This window comes from Hemiscyllium ocellatum, chromosome 21, assembly GCF_020745735.1.
Source record: "Hemiscyllium ocellatum isolate sHemOce1 chromosome 21, sHemOce1.pat.X.cur, whole genome shotgun sequence".
NCBI lineage: Eukaryota > Metazoa > Chordata > Chondrichthyes > Orectolobiformes > Hemiscylliidae > Hemiscyllium > Hemiscyllium ocellatum.
The window spans coordinates 24700481-24727427 of record NC_083421.1 but is presented as its reverse complement, the minus strand read 5'-3'; the positions used below and the strand labels follow the sequence as shown (position 1 = coordinate 24727427).

Sequence of the window (26947 nt, the reverse complement as noted above, 5' to 3'; positions counted from 1 at the left end):
CCCCAGGTCATCTCCTCTGCAATAGGGATGAACTCGGATTTCTCCAGTTTCCTCATTTCCCCTCCCCCCACCTTGTCTCAGTCGATTCCCTTGAACTCAGCACCGCCCTCCTAACCTGCAATCCTCTTCCTGATCTCTCCGCCCCCACCCCACTCCGGCCTATCACCCTCACCGTGACCTCCTTCCACCTATCACATCCCCATCGACCCTCCCCCAAGTCCCTCCTCCCTACCTTTTATCTTAGCCTGCCTAGCACCCTCTCCTCATTCCTGAAGGGCTCTGGCCCGAAACATCGAATTTCCTGTTCCTTGGATGCTGCCTGACCTGCTGTGCTTTAACCAGCAACACATTTTCAACTCATATGGTGGGTGAACCAACTTGATTGTTTGGACAAAATGTTGTTTTCCAGGGCTATACCTCTATAGAAGAGGTTTTAATCTGTAACATGTTACAGTAGGGCTCAGATGAGATTATCTTTTAGTTTTTAAAGGCTAGATTTAGCAATCACAAATTCAATTGGATATGTTTGCTCTCTGTTGAATCAGGCAAGCCAAATTCTCTTCTCTTGTGCCTGTGCTGCGTTATCACTTCATTCTTCAACAACAGGGAAGGCTGCCTTCAGGACTGTGTTAAAAATGAAAGGCTACTGATTATATCACTGCATTAAAGTGAACAAACACAGCAGGGTGGAGATGGCACAGCTCTGCAGAATTCTGTTTACTGCTGAAACTCTTGTCCTTGCTTTTGTTAACTCTAGGCTTGGTTATTTCAGTGCCCTCCTAGACAGCCTCTCATACTTTATAAACATGGAGATCTTCCAAAACGCTGCACCATGACCATTCATTCTCTCATTGGCACTTTACTTCCTAGCTTACATTGAATCCCTGCTATAAAAATTCTCAACCTTGTTTTCAAATTCTTCCATTGCATTGTCTTTCCTTACCTGTATAAAAGTCAACAGTTCCATATCTCTGCTCTTCTAATCCTGGCCCGAACATCCTTGATTTTAGTTGCTCCACTGTCAAAAGTTGCGTTAAGCCTCAACTCCCCCAAAATCTCTCTTAAATCCTACCTTCTGGCCAGCTGACCCAATCATACCTTACATGGCTTGGTCTCAAACTTTGCTTAATAATGCTGTAATGAAGAACATCAAGCCCTTTAATAGATTAAAGTTGCTCGATAAACATCAGTGCTTGCGCTGCCGATGACAGTGCTAGTTTTATTCTGCTTGTCATTGCAATTACAAGGCGCCAGCCACCCCTTCAGGCAGGAGGCTCGAAAGGGTCCTACAGGGATTTTTATTCTTTACCTTCACTTTTGCTGCCCAAGGATTAAAACGTTTCCATAGTAACCACCAGCCAGAAAGGGAGTCTCCATAATTCGTCAGATCGGTTTCATCCTGGCTGCCAACATCGATTGCTATCACAACCTTTGCACCCAAGGACCGGGCGACATCAGCTGAAAAGAATAGATAGATAAGTGAGCAAAACCTTTTGACCTTGGACGCAGGACTTCAGGAAACCGGCCACCTGAGTGAGCGAGCAGCATCCAGCTCTGCAAGAAGTGATCACATTTCCAACCTCTTCAACTGCATCCCCTTGTGACTGACAGTGTTTGAGGAGAAGAACCACTGATAGGGACTGGCTCACACTCCACTTACCAATGTTCAAATCAACATAAACCACAATGACAGAGCTGGGGTGCGGTTCTCTTCAATCACTGATGATTGAGGCCAGAGGTGAGTAGGAGAAACAAAAAAGGATGGGATTACTCTCCTTCCAGCAGTGAAGATTAAGGGAATAATTTAAAAGCTTGAAGGACCTCTTCTGGACCATAAGATTTCACACTCCAGACTGGGTTACTTTGATGCTCGAGCCTGGACACATTAGAAACTACTGATGCTTTTTGACAGGCTCATCATGCTGAGCAGCTAAATTGGCTCTGCAGGCAACATGAATTCATTTTCCCCACGAGCTACTAAACCGATTAATAGATAATAGACAATAGATGCAGGAGTAGGCCATTCAGCCCTTCGAGCCTGCACTGCCATTCAATATGATCATGGCTGATCATTCCTAATTAGTATCCTCTTCCTGCCTTATCTCCATAACCCTCGATTCCACTATCTTTGAGAGCTCTATCCAACTCTTTCTTCAATGAATTCAGAGACTGGGCCTCCACTGCCCTCTAGGGCAGAGCATTCCACACAGCCACCACTCTCTGGGTGAAGAAGTTTCTCCTCATCTCTGTCCTAAATGGTCTACCCCGTATTTTTAAGCTGTGTCCTCTGGTTCGGCACTCACCCATCAGCGGAAACATGTTTCCTGTCTCCAGAGTGTCCAATCCTTTCATAATCTTATATGTCTCAATCAGATCCCCTCTCAGTCTTCTAAACTCAAGAGTACACTAGCCCAGTCGCTCCAGTCTTTCAGTGTAAGGTAATCCCGCCATTCCAGGAATTGACCTCGTGAACCTACGCTGCACTCCCTCAATAGCCAGAATGTCTTTCCTCAAATTTGGAGACCAGAACTGCACACAATACTCCAGGTGTGGTCTCACCAGGGCCCTGTACAGCTGCAGAAGCACCTCTTTGCTTCTATATTCAATTCCTCTTGTTATGAAGGCCAGCATGCTATTAGCCTTCTTCACTACCTGCTGTACCTGCATGCTTGCCTTCATTGACTGGTGTACAAGAACACCCAGATCTCTCTGTACTGCCCCTTTACCTAAATTGATTCCATTGAGGTAGTAATCTGCCTTCCTGTTCTTGCCACCAAAGTGGATAACCATACATTTATCCACATTAAACTGCATCTGCCATGCATCTGCCCACTCACCTAACTTGTCCAGGTCACCCTGTAATCTCCTAACATCCTCATCACATTTTACCCTGCCACCCAGCTTTGTATCATCAGCAAATTTGCTAATGTTATTGCTGATACCAACTTCTATATCATTAACATATATTGTAAAAAGCTGCGGTCCCAGCACTGATCCCTGCGGTACCCCACTGGTCACTGCCTGCCATTCCGAAATGGAGCCGTTTATCACTACTCTTTATTTCCTATTAGCTAAGCAATTTTCAATCCAATCTAGTACTTTGCCCCCAATACCATGTGCCCTAATTTTACTCACTAACCTCCTGTGTGGGACTTTATCAAAAGCTTTCTGAAAGTCCGGGTACACTACATCTACTGTATCTCCCTGGTCCATCTTCAGAGTTACATCCTCAAAAAATTCCAGAAGATTAGTCAAGTATTATTTCCCCTTCATAAATCCATGCTGACTCTGTCCTATCCTGTTACTACTAACCAGATGTGCCGTAATTTCATCCTTTATAATAGACTCCAGCATCTTTCCCACCACTGAGGTCAGACTAACTGGTCTATAATTTCCTGCTTTCTCTCTCCCACCTTTCTTAAAAAGTGGTACAACATTAGCCACCCTCCAATCCTCAGGAACTGATCCCGAATCTATCGAACTCTGAAAAATAATCACCAACGCATCCACGATTTCCCGAGCCACCTCCTTCAATACCCTGGGATATATGACCATCAGGCCCCGGAGACCTATCAACCTTCAGGCTTAACAGTCTCTCCAACACCAAATCCTGGCAAATATAGATTCTCTTAAGTTCAGGTCCTTCAGCCACTGTTACCTCAGGGAGATTGCTTGTGTCTTCCCAGGTGAACACAGATCTGAAGTAACCATTTAATTCTTCTGCCATTTCTTTGTTACCCGTAATATATTCCCCTGTTTCTGTCTTCAAGGGCCCAATTTTAGTCCTAACCATTTTTTTGCCTTGCACATACTTAAAAAAGCTTTTACTATCCTCCTTTATATTATTGGCCAGTTTACCTTCGTACCTCATTTTTCCTCTGCGTATTTCCTTCTTAGTAATCCTCTGTTGCTCTTTAAAAGCTTCCCAATCCTCAGTTTTCCCACTTATTTTTGCTATGTTATACTTTTTCTCTTTTAACTTTATATGTTGCTTAACTTCCCTCGTCAGCCACGGCCACCCATGCCTTCTCCTGGGATCTTTCTTCCTTTTAAGAATGAACTGATGCTGCAACTTCTGCATTATACACAGAAATATCCGCCATTGTTCCTCCACGGGCATCCCTGCTAAGGTATTGCACCATTGAACTTTGGCCAGCTCCTCCCTCATAGCTCCATAGTTCTCTTTATTCAACAGAAGTACTGTCACTTCCGATTGTACCCTCTCTCTCTCAAATTGCAGATTGAAGCTTAATGTATTATGGTCACTACTTCCCAATGGCTCCTTCACTTTGAGATCTCTGACCAATTCTGGTTCGCTACAGAATACCAGATCCAGAATTGCCTTCTCTCTGGTCGGCTCCAGCACCAGCTGCTCTAAGAATCCATCTCTGAGGCACTCCACAAAGTCTCTTTCTTGAGGTCCAATACCATCCTGATTCTTCCAGTCTACCTGCATGTTAAAATCCCCCATAACAATTGTAGTAACATCTTTGCGACAGGCCAATTTCAGCTCCTGATTCATCTTACATCCGACATCCAGACTACTGTTTAGGGGCCTGTAGATGACTCCCAAGAGGGTCTTTTTATCCCTAGTGTTTCGCAGCTCTATCCACACTGACTCTACATCCCCTGACTCTAGGTCCCCCTGCGCAAGGGACTGAATATCCTCCCTTACCAACAAGGCTACCCCACCCCCTCTGCCCGTCAGTCTGTCCTTACAATAGCACGTGTAGCCTTGAATATTCATTTCCCAGGCCCAGTCCACTTGAATTCACGTCTCAGTTATCCCCACAATATCATATCTGCCAATTTCCAAAAGAGCCTCAAGCTCATCCATCTTATGTCTAATGCTTCGTGCATTCATATATAGTATTTTTAATTTGTTACTGCTCTCACCCTTCCCATCAACCCCTATTTCACTCAACCTTACAGCATGATCCCTTTCCGAGTTTTCTGCCTCATTGATACAGTTGTCTTTCTTGACTTCTCTTGTTCTAACTTTCCCTTCAATTTCCATGTTTGGTCCTATTCTGTTCTCGAGAGACACAGAGTGGAAGAAGAACAGGTCTACTGTGGATCATTTCTCAGTGATTGCAAAGTGTGAACACGAGGTGAAGGCAGCATTAAACTGGCGTGTGACAGTTCCCCGTCACATTCCATGGCATCAAGTTAGAGAATGTCCAAGGTTGAGTGTAAAGAACGTCCATCTTGGTAAAGTGAAATCCCTAATGTGCATTGCAGGAGGTGGGAATGTGTTGAATGCCCAGGATTTAGTTGCATTCACATTAACTGGGTTCCTTATCACATCCAGGACCATCAGGTTCTTTACAAAGTTTGGGGTAACTGGAGAAGCACTGTTTATGACCAAGGCTTCTTGGGTAACAGGGGACAAAGCTGTGAGATTTTGAAGAGGGAACCAACCACTGTATGGGTTACTGTACATCGTTGCAAAGTATTTCAGAGCTCTGATACCACATGCGCCCATGCTAGATTGACTGCAATGTAATATTTTATTTTAATAAAGGAAGTCAAATAACCATATGTTCCTGGTTTGCTACATCTACATAACTGCAATAAATACACCTAGAATGGCTGGTAGTCCACTAACAATTTGACCAACATAATGAGAGCGAAATGAAAGACCATGTCACTACCATAATGTATTCTGTTCATGAAGGACTGTAAATATTTATATGATGATAATACAGGCTGTCTCCAAACTTGCAAACAGATTACAATCTGGAATCCACTTGCAAATCAATTTGATCACCAGTCGGAGTACAAAGCAGCCATTTGTAAGTACTGGAAATTATCACATGTCGGGCTGTGAAAATTACAACCATGTATAGTATTGCACTTGCAAATCCAAGCATTCATAAATTAAACATTCATAAATCAATAGTGCTTGTAAAATGTATTTCAAGTTGAAATACAGAAATTGGAGCAGACCGTAGCTGCTTGATTTAAAGGTGCTCATTTGTAATGTGTCTTCTCAATAAGAACTTAGAACAGCATACAGCATTTTATTTTTCCATAACTTCTAAAATTACACAAAATAAATTGGTAAAAAGATAAACAAAGCTTTTTTCTTATTCATTTGTGGGATGTGGGTGTTGCTGGCTGGCCAGCATTTATTGCCACAATACCATTAAAGGGGAAACTCCAGGATACTGAACAAGTGACAGTGAAGGAACAAGAACATATTTCCAAGTCAGGATGGTAAGTGACTTGGAGGGGAAGTTGCTGGTGGCAGTGTTCCCATGTATCTGCTATCCTTGTCTTTTGAGATGGAAGTGGCTATGGGGTTGCGAGGTGCTGTTTAAGGGTCGTTAGTGAATTGCATACATTTTGCAGACTGCACATATTGCTGCCACTAAGCAATGGGGGCGGAGGAAGTGGATGTTTGTGAATGTGGTGCCATTCAAGTGGGCTGCTTTGTCCTGGACTGTGTCAAGTTTCTTGAGTAGTTGCAATTGCATCCATCCAGGCAAGTGGAGAGTATTCCATCACACTCCTGACTTATGCCTTGTAGATTAGATTCCTTTCTGTACGGAAACAGGTCCTTTGGTCCAACAAGTCTACACTGATCCTCTGAAGAGTCACCCCACCTGCCTCTGACTAATGCACCTACCTAACAACTATGGACAATTTAGCATGGCCAATTCTTTGGACTGTGGGAGGAAACTGGAGCACCTGGGGGAAACCCACGTAGACGCGGAGAGAATGTGCAAACTCCACACAAACAGTCGCCCAAGGCTGGAATCAAACCTGGGACCCTGGCGCTGTGATGCAGCACTGAGCCACTGTGCCACCTGGTGGACAGGTGGTGAGTTTACTGTGGTATTCCTAGCCTACAACCTCAGAGGACCTGGAGCAGACTATTCTTTGGGAAAACAAAAATGCACTCCATTGACTGTAAAGCTTTTCAGAACATTTGACAGTCGTGAATTATGATATATAAACATAATTTCATCTTTCTCTTTATAAAGCTCACTCAAATGTACCTGGTAGATTGTTGATATAGCCCCCATCCATGAGCAGGTGACCATCCTTTGGATCACAAAGAGGCGGCAGGTAACTCGACAACGACATACTAGCTCGACAGTATCGCCACAGAGAACCTGCGATGAGGATGAAACATTAACAATGATCAATAACAGTGATTTTTGAGACGATTTGTAGCTCAGGTTGATGATCAGTATGTAAGTTAGTTTGCTGAGCTGGAAGGTTTGTTTTTAGATGTTTCGTCACCATATTAGGTAACATCAGTGAGAGTTACTGGAGACTCTCACTGATGATGTTACCTAGTATGGTGACGAAACATCTGAAAACAAACCTTTCAGCTCAGCGAGCTAACTTACGTACTGACCAATAATATAGTTGTCTGTGAAGTGAGTCAAGTACAGCTAAACAAGGTTCACTCATTTAGGAACACTACTATTATAGGTAGAACCAGCAGTCTTGCATTCAGTAACCGTGATAAATCGACCATCAGGGACAAACACACAAATTTACGCAAATAATAGAAGCAAAACAATTTGGAAGCTGGGGATATTGGGCTCGAAACATTAATTTTGTTTTCCTTTCTCTGCAGAAGTTGCCAGACTGAGTGAGTCTGTCCAGCACCAATTTATCTAACATGCTTATAAATGTGAGAGATTCACAGTCAGTCAGTAAAGTTGGAATTCTAAGATAGAGAACGACAAATTGGAAATACATAGATGGCTAAAGAAACAACTCTGATTTAAAACTAGTAAAAGGCCTACTCTGGAAATCCCCACCACATAAACCTGGCAGATACCCCAATGCTGTACTGAGGGCAGTATCATCTTTCAGAGATGGTGGTTCTGAATCAAAATGTTCATGTTACATAGATGGTCCCATGGCACCACGTGAATGCGTATTCTCACCAACGTCCTACTATTTATCACTGACACCATGAACAAGAAAAATCAAAATATCTGTTCATCATCATCTCACTAATGCTCACAACATTTTGGCTCTTGGAGATGTCTTTCTCCAAACCACGACCTCCACATCTGAACATCAAGCCATTCCACAATTCCATTACAATAGTGATTTCACTTCAAAAATTGTTTCATTTAAGACAGAAAGTTTTAGCATATATTGAGTTTGCAAACGCCATGGTAGAAATACAATGGACTCAACTTTATACCCTTGCACCCCAAATTAATGAATTTCAGGCTGACCATAATGTTGAACTGTTTTTCCATTGCCTCCATTTCTTCAGGCAGGTCTCATTTCCCTACCACCCACCCCTCTGCCCCCACCACATCCCTCCATTCCACTGATCCCTTCACCCATCTCCAGTATTCATTCTCCCTACCCCGGCCTCTTACATGCCCTCGATCTCTTCATTGAAAACTACAATCTTTGAGTCAGCTATCTCAGTTTCTCTGCTCTCCTCACCTAGTCTTCTGAAATTTTTTTTAGAAACCCTTCAGTGTGGAAAGAAGCCCTTTGGCCCAACATGTCCACATCGACTTTCCAGAGAATAACCCACCCAGACCCATTCCCCTACCCTATTATCCTACATTTACCCCTGACTAATGCACCTAGCCTACACATCCCTGAACGTTATGGGCAATTTACCCCTGACTAATGCACCTAGCCTACACATCCCTGAACGTTATGGGCAATTTAGTGTGGCCAATTCATCTAACCTGTACATCTTTGGATTGTGGGAGGAAACCCATGCAGACGCAGGAAGAATGTGCAAACTCCACACAGACAGTTGTCCAAGGCTGCTGCACCCCTCTCCCAGGTTCAACCCTAACTTGGTTATCAAACCTACTGGGCAAAGGCAGTTCCATTAGTCTGGTGCACTGATCTGTACCTTGCAGAGGCTCAACACCAGCTCTTGGAGATGTCTTCCCCTAAACCACGACCCCATATCTGAGCATCAAGCCATTGTTGCTAGGGTATCACCAACTTCATTATCTCTGGAGATCTTCACCCCCTCACTGCCTTCAACCTAGTAGTCTCCTAAGCTAGGACAGTCACTTCCACCTCCTTCCCAAAATCCACAAACTAGACTGCCCTGATAGGCCCATTGTATCAGCCTGTTCCTGTCCCACTGAGCTTATTTCCTCCTACCTTGACTCCATTCTCTCTCCACTTATCCAGACCCTGCCCGCCTACATCGACGATTCCTCTGATACCCTCCACCACATGGATAATGTCCAGTTCGCTGGCCCCACTGCCTCCTGTTCACCATGGATGTCCAATCCCTCTATACCTCCATTCTTCAACAGGACGGTCTGAGAGCTCTCGGCTTCTTCGTCAACCAGAGGCCTGAACAATCCCCAACCACCTCCACTATCCTCTGACTGGCTGAACTTGTTCTTTCACTGAACAATTTCTCCTTTAATACATCTCACACCTACCAAGTCAGAGGAGTGGCTATGAGCACCCACATGGGTCCCAGGGTTATGCCCTGCCTCTTTATGGGGTATGTGGAACAATCCTTGTTCCAGACCTACACGGACCCCTTCCCGCTTTTGTCGATACATCAACGGCCACTTCAGTGCCGCTTCATGCTCCCGCCAGAACCTTGCCTCAAATTTTCACCTCTATACTTTTCACGTCATCCATTTTCAGCACTTCCCTTCCTTTCCTTGACCTCTGTCTATTGTTATCCACTACAAAGCCATTGATTCCCATAGCTTCCTTCACTACAGCTCTTCACACCCCATGTTCTGCAAGGACCCCATCCCAAACTCCCAGGTCCTTTTCCCAAGTCAGGTCTGTACTAATGATGCAACCTTCCCAAAACATGCTGCTGAGATGGCTTACTTCTTCCATGACCTTGGTTTCTCAACCACATTCGACCTATCACCTGTGCTTCTGCCCTTGCCTCTTCCCCTCACTCACAGTGTGAGCGGGTCCCCCTTGACCTAACTTTACTAACCTCTGCAAATGATCATTCTCCATCATCTCAGACAACTCCAGCAGAACACTACCACAAAACACAGCTTGCTCTCACTCCCCCATCACCATTTCACGGGACATACAAGGTAATCCATGACCACCAACACCAACGCTCCTTCCTGTAGTACCTTCCCCTGTAACCGCAGAAGAATCGACACCTGCCCCTTCACCTCCTCCCTGCCCACCTTCCAAGGGCCTAAACAGTCCTTCCAGGTGAAGTAGCACTTCACCTGTACCTCCACCAATCTTGTGTGTGGTATTCACTGCACCCAGCGTTGCTTATATATTGGAGAAACCAAACGCAGACAGGGTGACTTGCTTTGCAGAACAGCTCTGGTCCATGTGCAAGCGTGATCTCAACCATCCTGTCGCTGGTCATTTTAACACAGCATCCTGCTCGTACGCCTACTTATCTGTCCTTGCTATTGACAATGCTCCAGTGAATCACAGCGCAAACTGGAGGAACATCTCACCTTCAGACTCGACACTTTAAGTTCAATACCTTCAAATTGTGTACCACTTCCTATTCCTTCCCTTTCTTTCAGCTTTACTTGTTACATTCTCTGTCACCATGTCCTCGCTCCCCTTCCCACACTCCAGTGGGTCTGTTTTCTCTTTCAAGTCTGACAGTTAGACACCCCATTGCTCTGCCATTCTCATATTCCAATCATTTAATCTGCCCCAGCACTCTACATCCACGATCCCTCTGCTTCCCCCCCACCCGCCCTTACCACTGTAGAATAAATGCTGCTCCCTCCACACTTCACTTCAGCTCTGAAGAGTCATCTAGACTTGAAACGTTAGTTTGTTCTCTCTGCATGGATGCTGTCTGACCCGCTGTGATCTCCAGTATTTGTTGTTTTCAGAAGAGATTCCAGCAGTTATTTCTCCAATGTAGGAGTATATTAAACTCTTTTGTTGTAATGAATTATAATGTGAACAATCTTGCAGCTATCACCTGGCCTGAAGCTTCAACAATTCACTTTTATATTGGTAAGGCCTCTTCTGGAATACTGGATCCAGTTCTGGTCACCCAGTTATAGGAAGATCATTAAGCTAGAGAAACTTTAGAAAAGATTTATCAGGATGTTGCTGGTTATGGAAGGCTTCGTTGTAAAGAAAGGCTGGATAGTCCGGGACTTTTCTCACTGGAGATTAGGAGTCATAGAGTCATAGAGATGTGCAGCATGGAAACACACCCTTCAGTCCAACTCATCCAGGCCGGCCAGATGTCTCAACCTAATAGATAGAAGATAGATAAAAAGAATCCCTACAGTGTGGAAACAGGCTATTTGGCCCAGCGAGCCCAGGTCAATCTGTCAAGGAGTATCCCAACCAGACCCATTTCCCCTACTACAAATTCCCCTGACTAATGCATCTAAACTACACATTGCCCTAAACATTATGGGCAATTCAGCACGACCAATTCACCTAACACATCTTTGGACTGTGAGAGGAAACTGGAGCTCCCGGGGAAAACCTACATAGACACAGGGTGAACATGCAAACTCCACACAGACAGTCACCCGAGGCTGGAATCAAACCTGGTCCCTGACGCTGTGAGGCAGCAATGCTAACCACTGAACCACCGTGCTGCCCATTTGGCTCATATTCCTCTAAACCCTTCCTATTCATAAACTCACCCATGTGTCTTATAAATGTTGTAACTATACCAGCCACCACCACTTCCTCTGGCAGTGCATTCCATACACGTGCCAGATTCTGTGTGAAAAGGTTGCCCCTTATGTCCTTTATAAATTTTTCCCCTCTCACCCTAAACCTGTTATGAAGATGTGGGCATACCTTTAAGTGAGTTAAAAGCAGCAGAACTACCGGACCCAGCACCAAGTGTACTCAAAAATGGTAACAATGTAACCCTGGGTCGAACCACTCAATTAGTTCATTGCTTGGAGACAAAAATAAATTCGAATTTGGCCAACCAGTTAAAATTATACCTGAAACATTTGGGTTGAGTATATTGACAATCTTAAAAGCCAATGACACAATCCAATGCTCTGGAGTATAAGACCGCGGAAAATTGAACAGTTGGAAGGAGATCTGCCGCGTGCTAGCATGTAAGAGACAGCTTGAAGAAATATCTCTCTTAAAAAAGTCCCTTTTCGATCAGTAACTTGTAACGCAGAAATTCCTAACAAGGAGAAAAGAAGAAACAGGAAGATCCGAAAACAAAAACCTATAGCTGGTTTTGAGATAAGAGGTTTTGTTTTGTAAATTTTAATTGGAGTTTTATATGACCAGTATTATAGAAGGGAAGCTAAAAGATAGGTTAGCGAAATAATTTGTAAATAGTGGTTAGTTAATTATTCTCTGCAACACTTTAAGAAATAAAGTTGTTAATTTTTACTTTAAACAGTTCTTGGTCACTCGATTTTTACAGATTACTGCACAGGATAAATCTTTTCTGTTTTGCCGATTTTAAATTTAGCAGGAGGGTTTACCCCGTGTCATAACAAACCTATGTCCTCTAGTTTTGGAGTCACCTATCCCAGGGAAAAGACCTTGTCTATTTACCTTGTCCATCTCCCTCATGATTTTATAGACCTCTATAAGGCCCCCCCTCAACCTCCGACGCTCCAGGGAAAACAGCTCCAGCCTATTCAGCCTCTCCCCATTGCTCAAATCCTCCAAACCTGGTAACAGCCTTGTGAATCTTTTCTGAACTCTTTCAAGTTTCACAACAGCTTTCTGATAGGAATGAGACAGGATTGCATGTAATATTTCAAAAGTGGTTGAACCAAAGTCGTGTACAGCTGAAAGATGACCTCTCAACTCCTATAGTCAATGCTCTGACCAATAAAGGAAAGTATACCAAACATCACCTTCACTATCCTACCTACCTGCAACTCTACTTTCAAGGAACTATGAACCTGCATTCCGAGATCTTCTTGCTCAGCAACACTCTCCAGGACCTTACCATTAATTGTATAAGTTCTGCTCTGATTTGCCTTTCCCTAATCCAGCACTTCACATTTACCTAAATTAAACTCCATCTGCCAATCTTCAGCCCACTGGTCCATCTATTCCAAATCCCGTTGTACTCTGAGGTAACCTTCCCCAGTGTCTAGTAGACCTCCAATTTTGGTGTCTGCCCCATCTTCTGTGCTTCCACACATCGGCTGCCTTGTTGATCTTTGAGGGGCCATATTCTCTCCATGGTTACTCTTTTGTCATTAATGTATTTATAGAATCCCTTTGGATTCTCCTTAACCCTGTTTGCCAAAGCTATCTCATGTCCCCTTTTTGCCCTCCTGATTTCCCTCTTAAGTATACCCTTACTGCCTTTGAACTCTTCCGAGGAGTCACTCAACCTCTGCTATCTGTACCTGACATATGCTTCTTTCTTTATCTTAACCAAAACCTCAATTACTCTAGTCATCCAACATTCCCTGCATCTACCAGCCTTTCCTTTCACCACAACAGGAATATACTGACTCTGGTCTCTCGTTATCTCATTTTTGAAGGATTCCCATTTCCCAGCCATCCCTTTACGTGGGAACATCTACCCCCAATCAGCTTTTGAAATTTCTTGGCTAATACCACCAAAATTAGCCTTCCTCCGGCTTAGAACTTCAACGTTTAAATCAGGTCCATCCTTTACCATCACTATTTTAATAGAATTATTGTAGCTGGCCCCAAAGTGCTTCCCCACTGACACCTCAGTCACCTGCCTTGCCTTATTTCCCAAGAGTAGGTCAAGATTTGCACCTGGTCATCCACATACTAACGCAAAAATTTTTTTGGACACAGTTCACAAATTCCTCTCCATCTAAACCCTTAACACTGTGGCAGTCCCTGTCTATATTTGGAAAGAGATCACCTTACAAATTTGTTTCTCAATTTCCCACTGACTAATGGTGGTGGTGTTTGGGGGGGGGGGGGGGGGGGGGGGGCGGAAGGTCTATAATACAATCCCACTAAGGTGATCATCCTTTTCTTGTTTCTCAGTACCACCCAAATAGCTTCTCTGGATGCATTCCCAGCAATATCTTCAGAGTATAGCTATAATGCTATCCCTTATCAAAAACACCAGCCCACACACACACTTCTCTCTTGTCCCCTTCCTTTCCTTCCTTCCTCTAGCATTTGTATTCTGGAACATTAAACTGCCAGTCTGTCCATCCCTGAGCCATGTTTCCGTAACTGCTATGATATCCCAGTCCCATGTTCCTAACCATGCTGCGAGTTCATCTACCTTCCCTGCTAAGCATCATGCATTGAAATAAATGCTGTTTAATTTATCAGTCCTACCTTGTTCTCTGCTTCCATGCCCTGACTGTTCCAGTCTCAGACTGATCGCCTTCCTCACTATTTTCCTGGGATCCCCCCCGCCCGTACTAATTTAAATACTCCTGAGCAGCTCTATCTAGCTTCCTATCAGTATATTAGTCCCCTTCCAATTCAGATGCAATCTGTTCCTTCCTATACAGGTCACTTCTACCCCAGATGAGATTCCAATGAACCCTTCTTTCCTGCACCAGCTCTTCATGCATTCATCTGCTCTATCCTCCTATTCCTACCCTCACTAGCTTGTAGCACCAGGAGTAATCCAGATATTACTACCCTCGAGGACCTCCTTTTTAAATTTCTGCCTAACTTTCTATATTCTCCCTTCAGAGTCTCCCTTTTTCCTTCCTTTGTCATTAGGACCTCCTGCTGGTCCCTCTCCACTTTGAGAATATTCTGCACTCTCTCCGACATATTCTGGATCCTGGCACCAGGGACGCAACACACCATTCTGACTTCTCGCTGTTGGTCACAGAAACATCTGTTCGCTTGGAACCTGACATACCCCTCAATACATTACAGCCATTCTCAGTACCAGAAACTTGGCTGCACACGCTACATTCCCCGGACAGTCTATCACTACCTACATTTTCCAAAACAGCATAATTTTTTGAGATGTTGATGGCTACAGGAGACTCCTGCACTACCTGCCTCCCCTCTCCTATCTTTCCTGGAGGTAACCTATCTATCTGACTGTATCTGTGGCATTTCTCCCTTCCTATAACTACCATCCATCAGACCCCCTAGCTTCTGTATATTCCTTGGTGCCTCTAACTGCCGCTCCAATTGATCCATGCAATACGACAAGATTTGCAACCGAAGACACTTCCTGCAGACGTAATCATCAGTACCAAGGAAACTCTCCCTTATTTCCCACATCTGACAGGAAAAGCACATCACTCCACTGAAGGCCATCTTTGCTCCTTCACAATCTACAAACCCAGAAAATAGCCCAGTCTTACAGCTAATAAAAAACAATGTTCCAGGCTAACTTAGTACATATGCTTTATATTTTTAAAATTTAATCAAGAGAAAGATCTCAATAAAACATATAATCAAGGAAGAACCCACTCTACTCACTGTTGTAGATTTAGAGCAAGGTTATACTTAAAAACTATGCACTTATCTGCTCCTGTGCTGTGAGCTCTCTCACACAGATTCCTCCAAGGTCAGCTGTGAATTTCGTTGTTTGTTCATTTTTCCTCGACACATTTAGATGGCCAGAGATACTTGAACTCAAACAGCAAAGGCAGTAACTGTGCAGATTCACTGCTGTGTCAGACAGTAGTGTCAGTTTCTTTCTCTGATCATGTGGTCACTGCCTTTGTCTGTCTTCCTCCTTTTTAAAGTACCGTTGTTTTGATCTTTCTCCCCATCCCCCCAAACATTCCAAAACAATGCAACATCATATAAAACAGTAATTACTGCTCCTGGAATTCACCTCCAGCACCTAAAATACAAGGTGCAGCTCTTGGTCACAATTTTTCCTGTCCTCCATCTTGGATTACCGGGAGGTTGACAGGTGACCTTATAGACGAATATAAAATTATGAAGGGTATAGATAGGGTTAATGGTGGGTGTCTTTTCTCAGGGTGGGAATTTCAAAACTTGGGAGCATATTTTTCAGATGAGCAGAAAAAGACTTACAAAAGACATTGGGGAAATTTTTTTATATAAAGGGTGGTCAGCGTGTGGGATTTATTTCCTGAGGAATTGGTGGATGTGGGAACAATTACGACATTTAAAAGACATTTAGATAAATATATGAGTTGGAAAGATTTAGACCAGGAGCAGGCAAGTGGGGTTAGTTTAGTTTGGGATTATGTTCGGCATGGACTGATTGGAATGAAGGGTTTGTTTCAGTGACGTATGACTCTATGGTACACAATTTAATCTGGTCTGAACTTTTCAACTAAATCCATGGAGAATGGGGACCGCCAGAGCAAGACAACAGTGTCTCACGCCAACTCGGGGGATGGCTGACGGCTCACCATACTATACTACCCATAAATTTAATATGGTGTTTAGCTTTACTGTGGAGGTTGGTCCAAAAGAAAGGGCTGGATTTTCTGGGGAGTGGTGATCTCACACAGTTTGCTGCACCAGGTCATCTTTTACAATGAACAAGTGAGCTCTGCATTTCTGAGAGAAGGCTTACCTCAGGGCTACCTCAGCAATGAAGAGCGGTACGTCAATTCTGACAATTCATTTGAGTTACGATGGGCATTTCACAGGAAAAATCCTATTTATGCTGGAATAATGTTCATCTGACTATCAAGTCAATAAGTCAACTCAAATTTGGAATTGCAAGTGACATCCCAGCACCCCGTTCAGGAAGAGACGTCCTGTACCCTGTTTAGGAAGTGCGTGTGTGCAGGTGAATGTTAGGTAGGTCCAAGACCAGTTCAGCTGCCTTTGCACCCTTCAAGGGAGCAGCCCACACATACGCCCAAGCCTGGCCTACATAGGAGCCAGGCAGGTTAAACCTCAGAGGATTCCGAACCATGTCAAGAATCAACAACCCTGGCAGGGAAATGAAGAAGGGAGATGATTGCAAACAAAGCAGACTCCAGTAAGCAGATGCTGCAGTAACAAAAGCCCCTGGAATAACCACCTGTAGTTTCATAAGTCACCCTAGGTCGTGAGGAGGGAAAAGAAACACTATTTATCAGAGTATGGCTCAAAAGTGAGAATGAAATACAATTTCATGACAAACTGCCTGCACCACAGGAAGCTGGGCATGTTGCTTCTAAACTAAATTGATCTATGTTCATGCATTTCCCCAGAGAAACAATTAAAAAGTTCCAAAGTGTTCAACCAGTACTCATTTAGAAATTGAGCTTCTGCCCTGTTCATTCGACACCTTTATCTCTTCCCAGCAACCATGTTAGTCTACCTACAGCAGTGTGACTGCAGGCTCTTGTCGGTTAGTCCGATTTACTTGTGAAAGGTAATTACTGTCTGCCTGTTGATTGCAAATTACTTTGCCATTTTAGGTAATTATTATAAAAATACATGTGCTGTGCTGATGAGTTTAAATGGCTAAAGAATGTCAATGTTGCAAAGTACAGGATAGTTCATTTTGCTTGATGAATTAAGGAGGACACCAAGTCCTTGCAAGGTAGTAAAATAAATGAAGTAAGAACAGCCAAAAACCTGGGAATATAGATAAATGATTCTGCATAAAACATCAAGATAAGGAGATGAGGTCATAAACTGAGAATGCCAGATAGGGACAGATTGTTGCTGTTTCTCTATTCAAATCATTGCACCTTCCTAAATTAAGCTTGTTCTAAACTGGCGACTCCTCATCTAGCAAGAATTCTTGGCCTCTACAACGTGACCCTTCATTACTCTGTATTAATATTATAGCAGTGAAGGGAAATAGAAGGCACTTTAAACAACCTATAAAATAAACATCAACAATAATTGCTGTTTCACATCTGTGCTCACGAGGCAATACCTCAATGAAATAATTTAAAATGTCTACAATGGGGAATTCCTCATCATAAACTGGATCCTAACTGTTTCAATTAGCTTTTACAAAGACATTTTTACTTAGTTGCTCCATGGTACTTCAGCTAAAACATTACAGCTACACTGTGGACTTGGCATCAATGTTGCCCTGTTGATTGTACATGTTAAGGTTAGTTTATTCACTGCTCCTTTCCCGTCACTACAATTGAACACCTCACAGAGCACAGAGGAATATGAAGATATGATGAGTGAGTCATTCTCAGAAGTACAGTACATAGACTCAGATTGGCATTGTGCATTGATATCACAAACATGTTCGAAATATTGAGAGGAAATGTGATGAAGCCACATTCAAATTAAGCCAAGTTAAAACTGAAAATGCTGGAGAAACTCAGCAGGTCAGGCAACACCAATGCAGAGAGAAAGAGAGTTAACATTTCAAGTGGAAACTGTTGGGAAATTAACAGATGTTGAATTTGCAGAGTGGGAAAAGCACAAAAGGAAATGTCTACAATACAGAGAAAGACAGGGGACATCAAATGACAAAAGAGTTGGATGTGCAGTGTAATAAGAAAAAAAAGGTGTGTCCTGAGGAAGTGTGAACAATGGGAATAATTTACAACCAACAGTAAGAAAATGAGGATAACAAGTTTAAAACGGAGTCGAGTGTGTGGTGCCAGAAAGGCTGAGCAAGTCAGGCAGCATCCAAGGAGCAGGACAGCAAAACCCTTCATTAGGAATGGGGCTCTGATCTCCAGCATCTGCAGTCCTCACTTTCTCCAAGTTCAAAACTGATAAAGAAAGCAAAACAATCAAGGCAGAGATTACAGATTGAAATTACTGAACTCAATAACATTGAGACCAGGTGGGAAAACACCAGTCTGAAAGGTGCAAGTGCATTGAGGTTCACAGTAACACTCCAGGAGGCTGTATACAGAGAGGTCAGCAGGAGAACTACACGTAGAATTACAATTGCCAGAAGGTGTGGTTCTGAACGAAGAACCAGGTTAGCTGCAAAATGGTAACCATTTAAATGATTCAAAATTTCTCCTGCATTCTCAAAGAGTCAGCAGAAAGCAATAACTTCCAGTCCATTTGCTTCCTCACATTCAAAGCAAATGACCAAAGCAAAGTGAATTCTCACAGGCATAACAACCAGAAACACCAGATGTTCATTATTGTGTGTCGTGGGCTTTCAATTCACTTTTCGACTGACAAACATCTGCCAAAAAAAACCCCTGAGATGCTGGCTAACAATAGAGGGTCAAAGAAAGGTGATGCAGATAAAATTCTAACTCAACACAACCTTTCCTTTGATGGATTAACCAACAGTGGAAAATATCAACATCACTGAGTGCTATGGAACTTTCTTTTAATATTTTAGCTATGGTGGAAATCAAAATCGGACAATTATCTTAGTGAAGAACTGAAAATTCACAAGGCTCAAGCGAGAGATTATAATAAAACTATGCTCACCAGATAATCGGGAATCCCAGAGAATCAGCTGGATTGCAGGCAGAGCTTGGAAGTTTATTTTAAAGACATTAGTAACATTGTTTGATTCTCTTCTCTGGAAGGTAGAAGAAAAGTACAGCAAACTTTGTTTTAACCGGCACCTTATGAGCCAGCAGACTCGATGAATCAGCAAAAAATTATGTAACTGAAGTACCAGATATTTACAGTATTACTGTTTATTCGCTGGGAAGTTGGAGTAATCACCTGGCGGCGCGAGTGAGAAGGCTCTCTGTCAGTAAGTTTTATTTAAGGGAAAGTTACATTGTTATTTAAGTGATTTATAGGGAAATGAAGTATAACACTGATGTATATTCCTTCTGAATTATATTCTATTTCTTAGTTTTTACACTGAAGTGGTTCACCTAATCATCAACCAGAATATTTGACCAACTGGGACACTGCTGGTCCACAAGGTACCAGTTAATAAAATGTTTTCTGTACTTAGTAATTCTGAAAGTAGGGATTCAATAAGTGATGATATTGGAGGATGGCCCATAATTATTCGATCACAGACATGGTGTTTGGGCTGGCGAGAATGTCATGTCGCACTCCAGACATTGCTATGTAGTTATTTCCGACACTGGGTACAGACTGCTTGGTTCTCTACATATTTAATATCTGCATTAAACAAGGCCATTAATTATTAAAACAAAAATGGAAGATGCTGGAAATATACAATAGGCCTGTCAGTTTCTGGAATGAGAAACATTCTTGCTGTACAACAATGCCTTGAATATTTTGTTCAGAGTTTACCGTCAAAATGTTAACCCAATATTTAAGATGCTGACAACACCATTGGTATGAAAATAGAAATGGAAGGCCAAGTAAACATGCAGAAACATGTTGGACTCCTCTTATTATCCTGGAGATATTCTGTTCTATTGAACTGAGTGTGGGAGAATACTCATCTGGGCAGCAGCAAGCACCCCAACTCAATTTCACTTCAATGTTTCTCAATTGTCTGCTGTCTGCAGTTCAGAAATTCAACATTTGCATGCTTTCGTCCCCCTCCAGCATGGATGTTTCTGAGGAATCCTTCGCATGAGGAAAGATGACAGGAAAGAGTGAACACTAAGTTGCATTCAGGCACTGGCCACCGGCCAACACTCGGGGATTAAGCTGTAAAGAACGTTTGGAACGAGCTCATTTGTCACTTGCATGACATCGAGTTTACTACAGTCAATCCCTCAATTATAACAAAAGGAAATCCTTTTCTGAGGAAAATTATCACTGAGAAGTAATTTACTTGTTCTTCAAATCCTTGAAGAAATTCTTGAATCCTGATTTGAAAGCAATTCGACGAGGCATGCCGGCTAACTGCTGGATATATTAGCTGCACCTTAAATTTCTTTGAAGACCCTCTTACACCATTCAAATTCTAAAACATAAAGGATATAATTATATTGTAAACAGTTAAGAGGAGTTCACTCACCTCATTTCTGAGATGAAGGCCTTATTTTGTGAAGAAAGGTTAAACAGTATAGGAGCAGGAATGGCTTGCCACAACTATACTGAGCCTAAGTGAGACCACACCTGTGTGCGTAGTTTTGGTCTCCTTATCGGAGGATGAATGTTCTGGTGATGGAGGGAACGCAGCAAAGCTTTCCTGGACTGATGCCTGGGATAGCAGGACTGATATATGAAGAGACACTGGACTGGTCTGGACTACATTCACTGGAGTTTAAAGAATGAGGGAGAATCTCATAGGAAACTATAAAATTACAACAGGAGTAGACAGGTAAACACAGGAAAAATGTTCCTGAAGATTGGGAGTCCAGAATTTGTGTCACTGACTAAGAGTTGAGCCATTTACAACTGAGATGAGGTGAAATGTCTTCACCCAGAGAGTGGTGCATGTGAGAAATTCTCTGCCACAGAAAGCGGTTGAAGCCACATTCAAGCAGGTGCTCAACACAGTCCATAGGACCACCAGAAACAGTGGGTATGGGGAGAAAATAGGAATAGGGCACTCGGCTGGATGATCACCCATGATCATGAATGATAGAACATACTCAAAAGGTGAATGGCCTACTCCTGCTCCTATTTTTCTATGTTGCTGTGCAACAGTTGTGCCTCTATCCACTGGAGTTTAGAAAAATGAAAAGACATCCTCACCAAAAGACACCAAGTCATGAGGAGACTTCATAGGCTAGACACAGAGAGGATGTTTCTTCTTGTTGGGTGACTAGAGTTAATCACAGAATCCCTACAGTGTTGGAGGTGGCCATTTGGCCCATAGAGTCCACCCAGACCCAAGCCCCTACCTTATCCCTGTAATTCTGCATTTCCCATGGCTAATCCACCTAGCCTGCACATCCCTGGACACTATGGGCTATTTTCCATGGCTAATTCACCTCACCTGCACAACTTTGGACTTTGGGAGGAAGCTGGATAACCCAGGAGAGAAACCCACACAGATACATGGAGAATGGCAAACTCCACACAGACAGTGGCCCAAGGGTGGAATCAAACCAGAGTCCCTAGTGCTGCGAGGCAGTGTTGCTGACCACTGAGCCACCGGGCCACCCCTTTATGAATAAGCAGAGTCCCTTTTGAGCTAAAGATTTTAGAAGAATTTGTTTTCTCTCAGAGGATGCAGAATTCTTTTAGGAAGCAACAGAGACATGGTCATTACGTTCATTGAAGACCGAGGAATACTGACTTTTGACAAACATGGGAGTCAAGGCTTATTTATGGGCCAGAGGTGTAGTTGGGGAAATGGATTTGAGATTGAAACTAGATCTGTCATGATCTTGTTGAATTGTGGGAGTAGGGCTATCTAAAATGCTAAATGCTTTGCTCTAACTCCTGAGTTTCATATAGGTGTGCTCCTTCTCATTAAACTGAGGAGCACCAAGATATCTGAACCACAGAACAAAGAAAATGTACAGCTCAGGAACAGGCCCTTCGGCCCTCCAAGCCTAAGCCGATCCAAATCTACTGTCCAAACCTGTCGCCCAATTCCTAAGCATCTGTATTCTTGTGCTCCCCACCTACTCATGCATCTGTCCAGATGCATCTTAAATGAATCGACCGTGCTTGCCTCTACTACCTCTGCTGGCAATGCATTCCAAATGCCCACCACCCTCTATGTGAAGAACTTGCCGCGTGTATCCCCCTTCAACTTTCCACCTCTCACCTTGAAAACGTGACCTCTCATTAGTGAATCCTTTCACCCTGGGAAAAAGTTTGTCTCTATTCACCCTGTCTATACCCTTCATGATTTTGTAAACATCTATCAGGTCCCCCTTCAATCTCCTTTTTTCTAATGAAAACAAACCTAACCTACTCAACCTCTCTTCATAGCTCGCACTTTCCATATCAGGCAACATCCTTGTAAACCTTCTCTGCCCCCTCTCCAAAGCATCCACATCCTTTTGGTCATGTGCGGGCGATCAGAACTGTACACAGTATTCTAAATGTGGCCGAACCAAAGTCGTGTACAATTTTAACATGACTTGCCAGCTCTTAAACTCAATACCCCGTCCAAAGAAGGCAAGCATACTATATGCCTTCTTGACCACTCTGTCCACCTGTGCAGCAACCTTCAGGGTACAATGGACCTGCTCTCCCAGATCTCTCTGCCCATCAACTTTTCCCAAGGCTCTTTCGTTCATTGTATAATTCGCTCCAGAATTAGTCTTGCCTAAATGCATCACCTCACGTTTGTCTGGATTGAAATCTATCTGCCACTTTTCCACCCAACTCTCCAATCTACCTATATTCTCCAGTATTCTCTGACAGTCCCTTATGCTTTCTGCTACTCCACCAATCTTCGCGTCATCTGCAAACTTGCTGATCATACCAACAGTGCCCTCTTCCAGATCATTTATGTATATTACAAACAACAGCGGCCCCGACACTGACCCCTGTGGAACACCACTGGTCACCTTTCTCCATTTCGAGAAATTCCCTTCAACTACTGTCTGTCTCCTGTTGCTCAATCAATTCTTTATCCACCGAACTAGAACACCACGTACACCATGTAACTTCACTTTCTCTATTAGTCTACCATGGGGAACCTTATCAAACGCCTTAAGTCCATGGATATGACATCGACAGCTCTTCCTTCATCTATCAACTTGGTCACTTCCTCAAAGAACTCCATTAAGTTAGTAAGTCACAATCTCCCCCGCACAAAACCATGTTGCCTATCATTGATAAGCCCATTCCTTTCTAAATATCAATAGATCCTATCCCTCTGCACCTTCTCCAGCAACTTTCCCACCATTGACGACAGGTTCACTGGCCTGTAGTTACTTGGAATATCCCTACTGCCCTTCTTGTACAGGGGGACAACATGAGCAACCGTCCAGTCCTTTGGCACCTCACCTGTATTTAGGGACGTCACAAAGATATCTGTCAGGGCCCCAGTTATTTCCTCACAGACTGTCGCGATCATTACTATTTCCCAAATCATGGGGAAAGGAGGAGCTGCCACACTTGTAAAAGGAAATGCTTTTTTGACAGAACTCTGTCTGATTGCTGTGAGAATAAAATGCTCTAATTTAAGGATAGGAAAAATAAAGTATAATGTAAAATACTGGGAAGAGTCGTCTTCTCTGGTTATCTGACATGAGTAGGTTCCATTTGTCAACAAAAAACAAATGGGAAGTATTTTCACCCTAGTCCAGACATTATGGGGTGAAAGTCCACTCTGGGACTGCAGTTAAAACCTCCAGGATGATAGGCCAGTGAGAAAGCTCTTGTTACTAACTTTCAGATGAGCCATTGAATTGAGGCCGTGTCTGAGCTCTCAGGTAGATGTAGAAGACTGCAGTATTATGAGGAGAGGGGGATTACTTCTGATGTCTGGCCCACACTTGTCCTTCAATCAAACTCCCGAAAACAGATAAAAGGAAAATACTGCGGATGCTGGAAGTCTGAAACTGCATTTGCAGCAAAAACAACTATGAGCATGTTGCTGTGCACAAGAGTTTTGTGTATGCAAAATGACTGCTACTTTTCTGACATTAGAATGCTAATTCACTGTGAAGTGGTTTGAGCTGTTTGGTGGCCACAAAAGGCGGCATATAAATGCAATTCTTTTCTTTTTCAAAATGCAGCTGCTTCAATGTGAGAAGGATTGAGGGAAATCACCCCTACAGCAATGGGTATGTAAGGCAGGACTTCACCAGGTTACCCAATGTTTACAGTATGAAGCCAGCCACTTACTATGTCCCAGAGCTTTTGCTCCCGTTTGGGTGATAGCTTATTCAATTTCATCTTCACCAGCTACCCAGAGGTGGAAGAGCGGGCATTTTTCATAGAAATGTCAGGCTGTCTGAGCTTTTCTGTGCCCAAACGTAATGAGACACTCAAGATGCTAAGCTTCATTGGGCTGAACAATTCCACCATTCTGAAATAGGAGAGAAAAAGGCCTGAAATGGAAATCAAGCCAGAAACTGTCTCAACAGCGTGGCTGTTAAACAGCACGACACCTGGCAGGATTGTTGCAACAATCTGACGGATGATAAAGAACCTTCTCAGACACTTCCTCTCTCAGGCCAGGCTTTCAATCCACTGATACAGGTGCTGGAAACAAACTGGGCCATTTGCAAGATTTATAACAAGAGAACAGCAAACAAGTGCTTTGTTTCATTGATAGGAAATCAAAAACTGAAAGCATAAAAAGGCAGGAGATTCAGTGAAAGTATGGGAATACCATGCTATGACCTTGATTTGGTAGTGAAAAAAAAATCAATACCAATGCAATCAGTCTTTAAAATACAATGAAAGTTTTCTTTATTGAACTGCACTCTGATTAAGGAGAAGGGCTGTTACATTACAGAATCATGCAGTGCTACTAAGGACCATTTGAAAACTCGACCTTTCGCAGATGTGAACAGGAAATGTCACAATCTAGATTAGTAGTCAACAATGTGCATTTATATAGTGCCATTATTGCAATAAAACATCATAAGATGTTCTATAGACATTATCAACACAATTTGATACCAAGCTGTATTGCAGAACTATTTGGTTAGAATGTCTTTTTAAAACAAAATTTAGATAATCTTTACTAAAATTATTTATCCCCCTATTTCTCTCCAAGTGTCAAACTAGAATTTTTTTGTCCAAGGGATGATGGCAATTCAAACAAGTCTCCTGAGTGAACTGAGGCAGGGTGGATTTGCAGCATATTGAACAATGTGGATATCATATTTGGGCTCAATGTAGCCTTTAACTGAAATCCCGCAGAAATTCTTGTGAGTAGCCATCACTGGTTAGTGATCAGGAATAAACACGGTGGCAGCATTGTCTCCCTCTCTGAATCCAACATTGCTCACTGTGGTCATCTAACTGTGCTCCAGCTGAGGTAAGTTAGCTGTGAACAGGTCAAGAACCAAACTTGGGATTGCTGCTGCTCAGTGCATTTATCAACGGTGACTCCTAGGGAATCTTTGGCAGCAGCCACATTTTGTCAATTCCATAAAAGTCTTTTTGATTTTAAGGAGTGTAGGAGAACCATACAAGAACCCAATTAAGCTTGTAGTTATGCTCACCAAGCTGTGAAAAAGACTATCATCTTACTGTTCAGTATTTTTAAGTGGGAAATGGGAAAATAACTGGCTTGAAGTCAAGAATAAAGGATTGCTGCATGTTTCTGAAAGCAAGTGACTTGACACTCATTGTGAGCACTGTTTCCACAGCTGCCGGTTCACATACGAGTTGAAAATGCAGACAAGCTGGAGCAACATTAAAACTGAAGGAAAGCAATTTAATTTTCCTCTATCAGTAGCTGTAAGCATGGTCCTTTGTTGAGTAATGCCTCGGTCTTTCTAAAATGTGAACCAGTTAGCGCAGGACTCCTATAAACCAGAGTAAACATCCAGAGAAGGAAAATCAATCAGCAGCACAAGGACCATTTCAGTAGATCCTGCAAATAGAAACACTGAACTTCTTTTCCAGTCTTTCCTTCTAACTCAGACACCTTTTTTTGTGCATAAAGGGGAGTACAGCTTTAACTAGTCGAGTTATATGCTGATGGTTCAGAATTGTTTACCTGTAGCTACACTCTATTTACTTGTAATAAATAGCAATTCCTGTTAAGTATGGAAATCTGATCAGTGTTTTCTGTCAATCTGGATCTGAAAATCAGGTAAAGTAGGATTCTAGGAGAAAGTGAGGATTGCAGATGCTGGAGATCAGAGCTGAAAATGTGTTGCTGGAAAAGCGCAGCAGGTCAGGCAGCATCCAAGGAGCAGAAGAGTCAACGTTTCGGACATGAGCCCTTCTTCAAGGGTTCATGCCCGAAACATCGACTCTCCTGCTCCTAAAGTAGAATTCTGGCCTGCTTTCAAAAGTCCTTCTTTTGCCAGGAATAACAGGGCTTGATGCTTAGCACCCCACCGCAGTGAGACTGGACCAAGCATCGGTTTATATATGTTACAATTGCAACTATTACAGAGATAATATTAACCTACACAAAGGAATTGCTTTTATCTTTAATGCTAATATACATTGGTGTTTTACAATAACTGGTTCATCTTTTCACCTGCCCTCTGAAAAATATCAGGATATCGAAGTTTGGGCACTGACACCACATGAAGGCATTAAAACTAATCCACATGACTGCAATACTGGCTCTTGGATTGGTCAAGCATTTACTCTGATTTCTTGAGCTCCCATCATCTGTGACAGAGTGGGTAAACAGTTCTGGGGTGTGGAGAGTAAAGTTTCAAATAATGATCATTCA

The 26947-nt window shown here is 42.9% G+C and overlaps 1 protein-coding gene across 3 annotated transcripts in view; it reads right to left on the bottom strand.

Annotated features, from left to right (window-relative positions):
* Positions 1 to 26947, bottom strand: part of pnpla7b (patatin-like phospholipase domain containing 7b) — a 335345-nt gene that overhangs the window by 40930 nt on the left and 267468 nt on the right. For all 3 annotated transcript variants that reach the window (XM_060841292.1, XM_060841293.1, XM_060841294.1), the window contains exons 30-31: positions 7005 to 7121; positions 1310 to 1458 (exon numbers count right to left, since the gene is read on the bottom strand). In XM_060841292.1, the coding sequence (XP_060697275.1) occupies positions 1310 to 1458; positions 7005 to 7121 (266 nt within the window). The remainder of the gene's footprint in view (positions 1 to 1309; positions 1459 to 7004; positions 7122 to 26947) is intronic.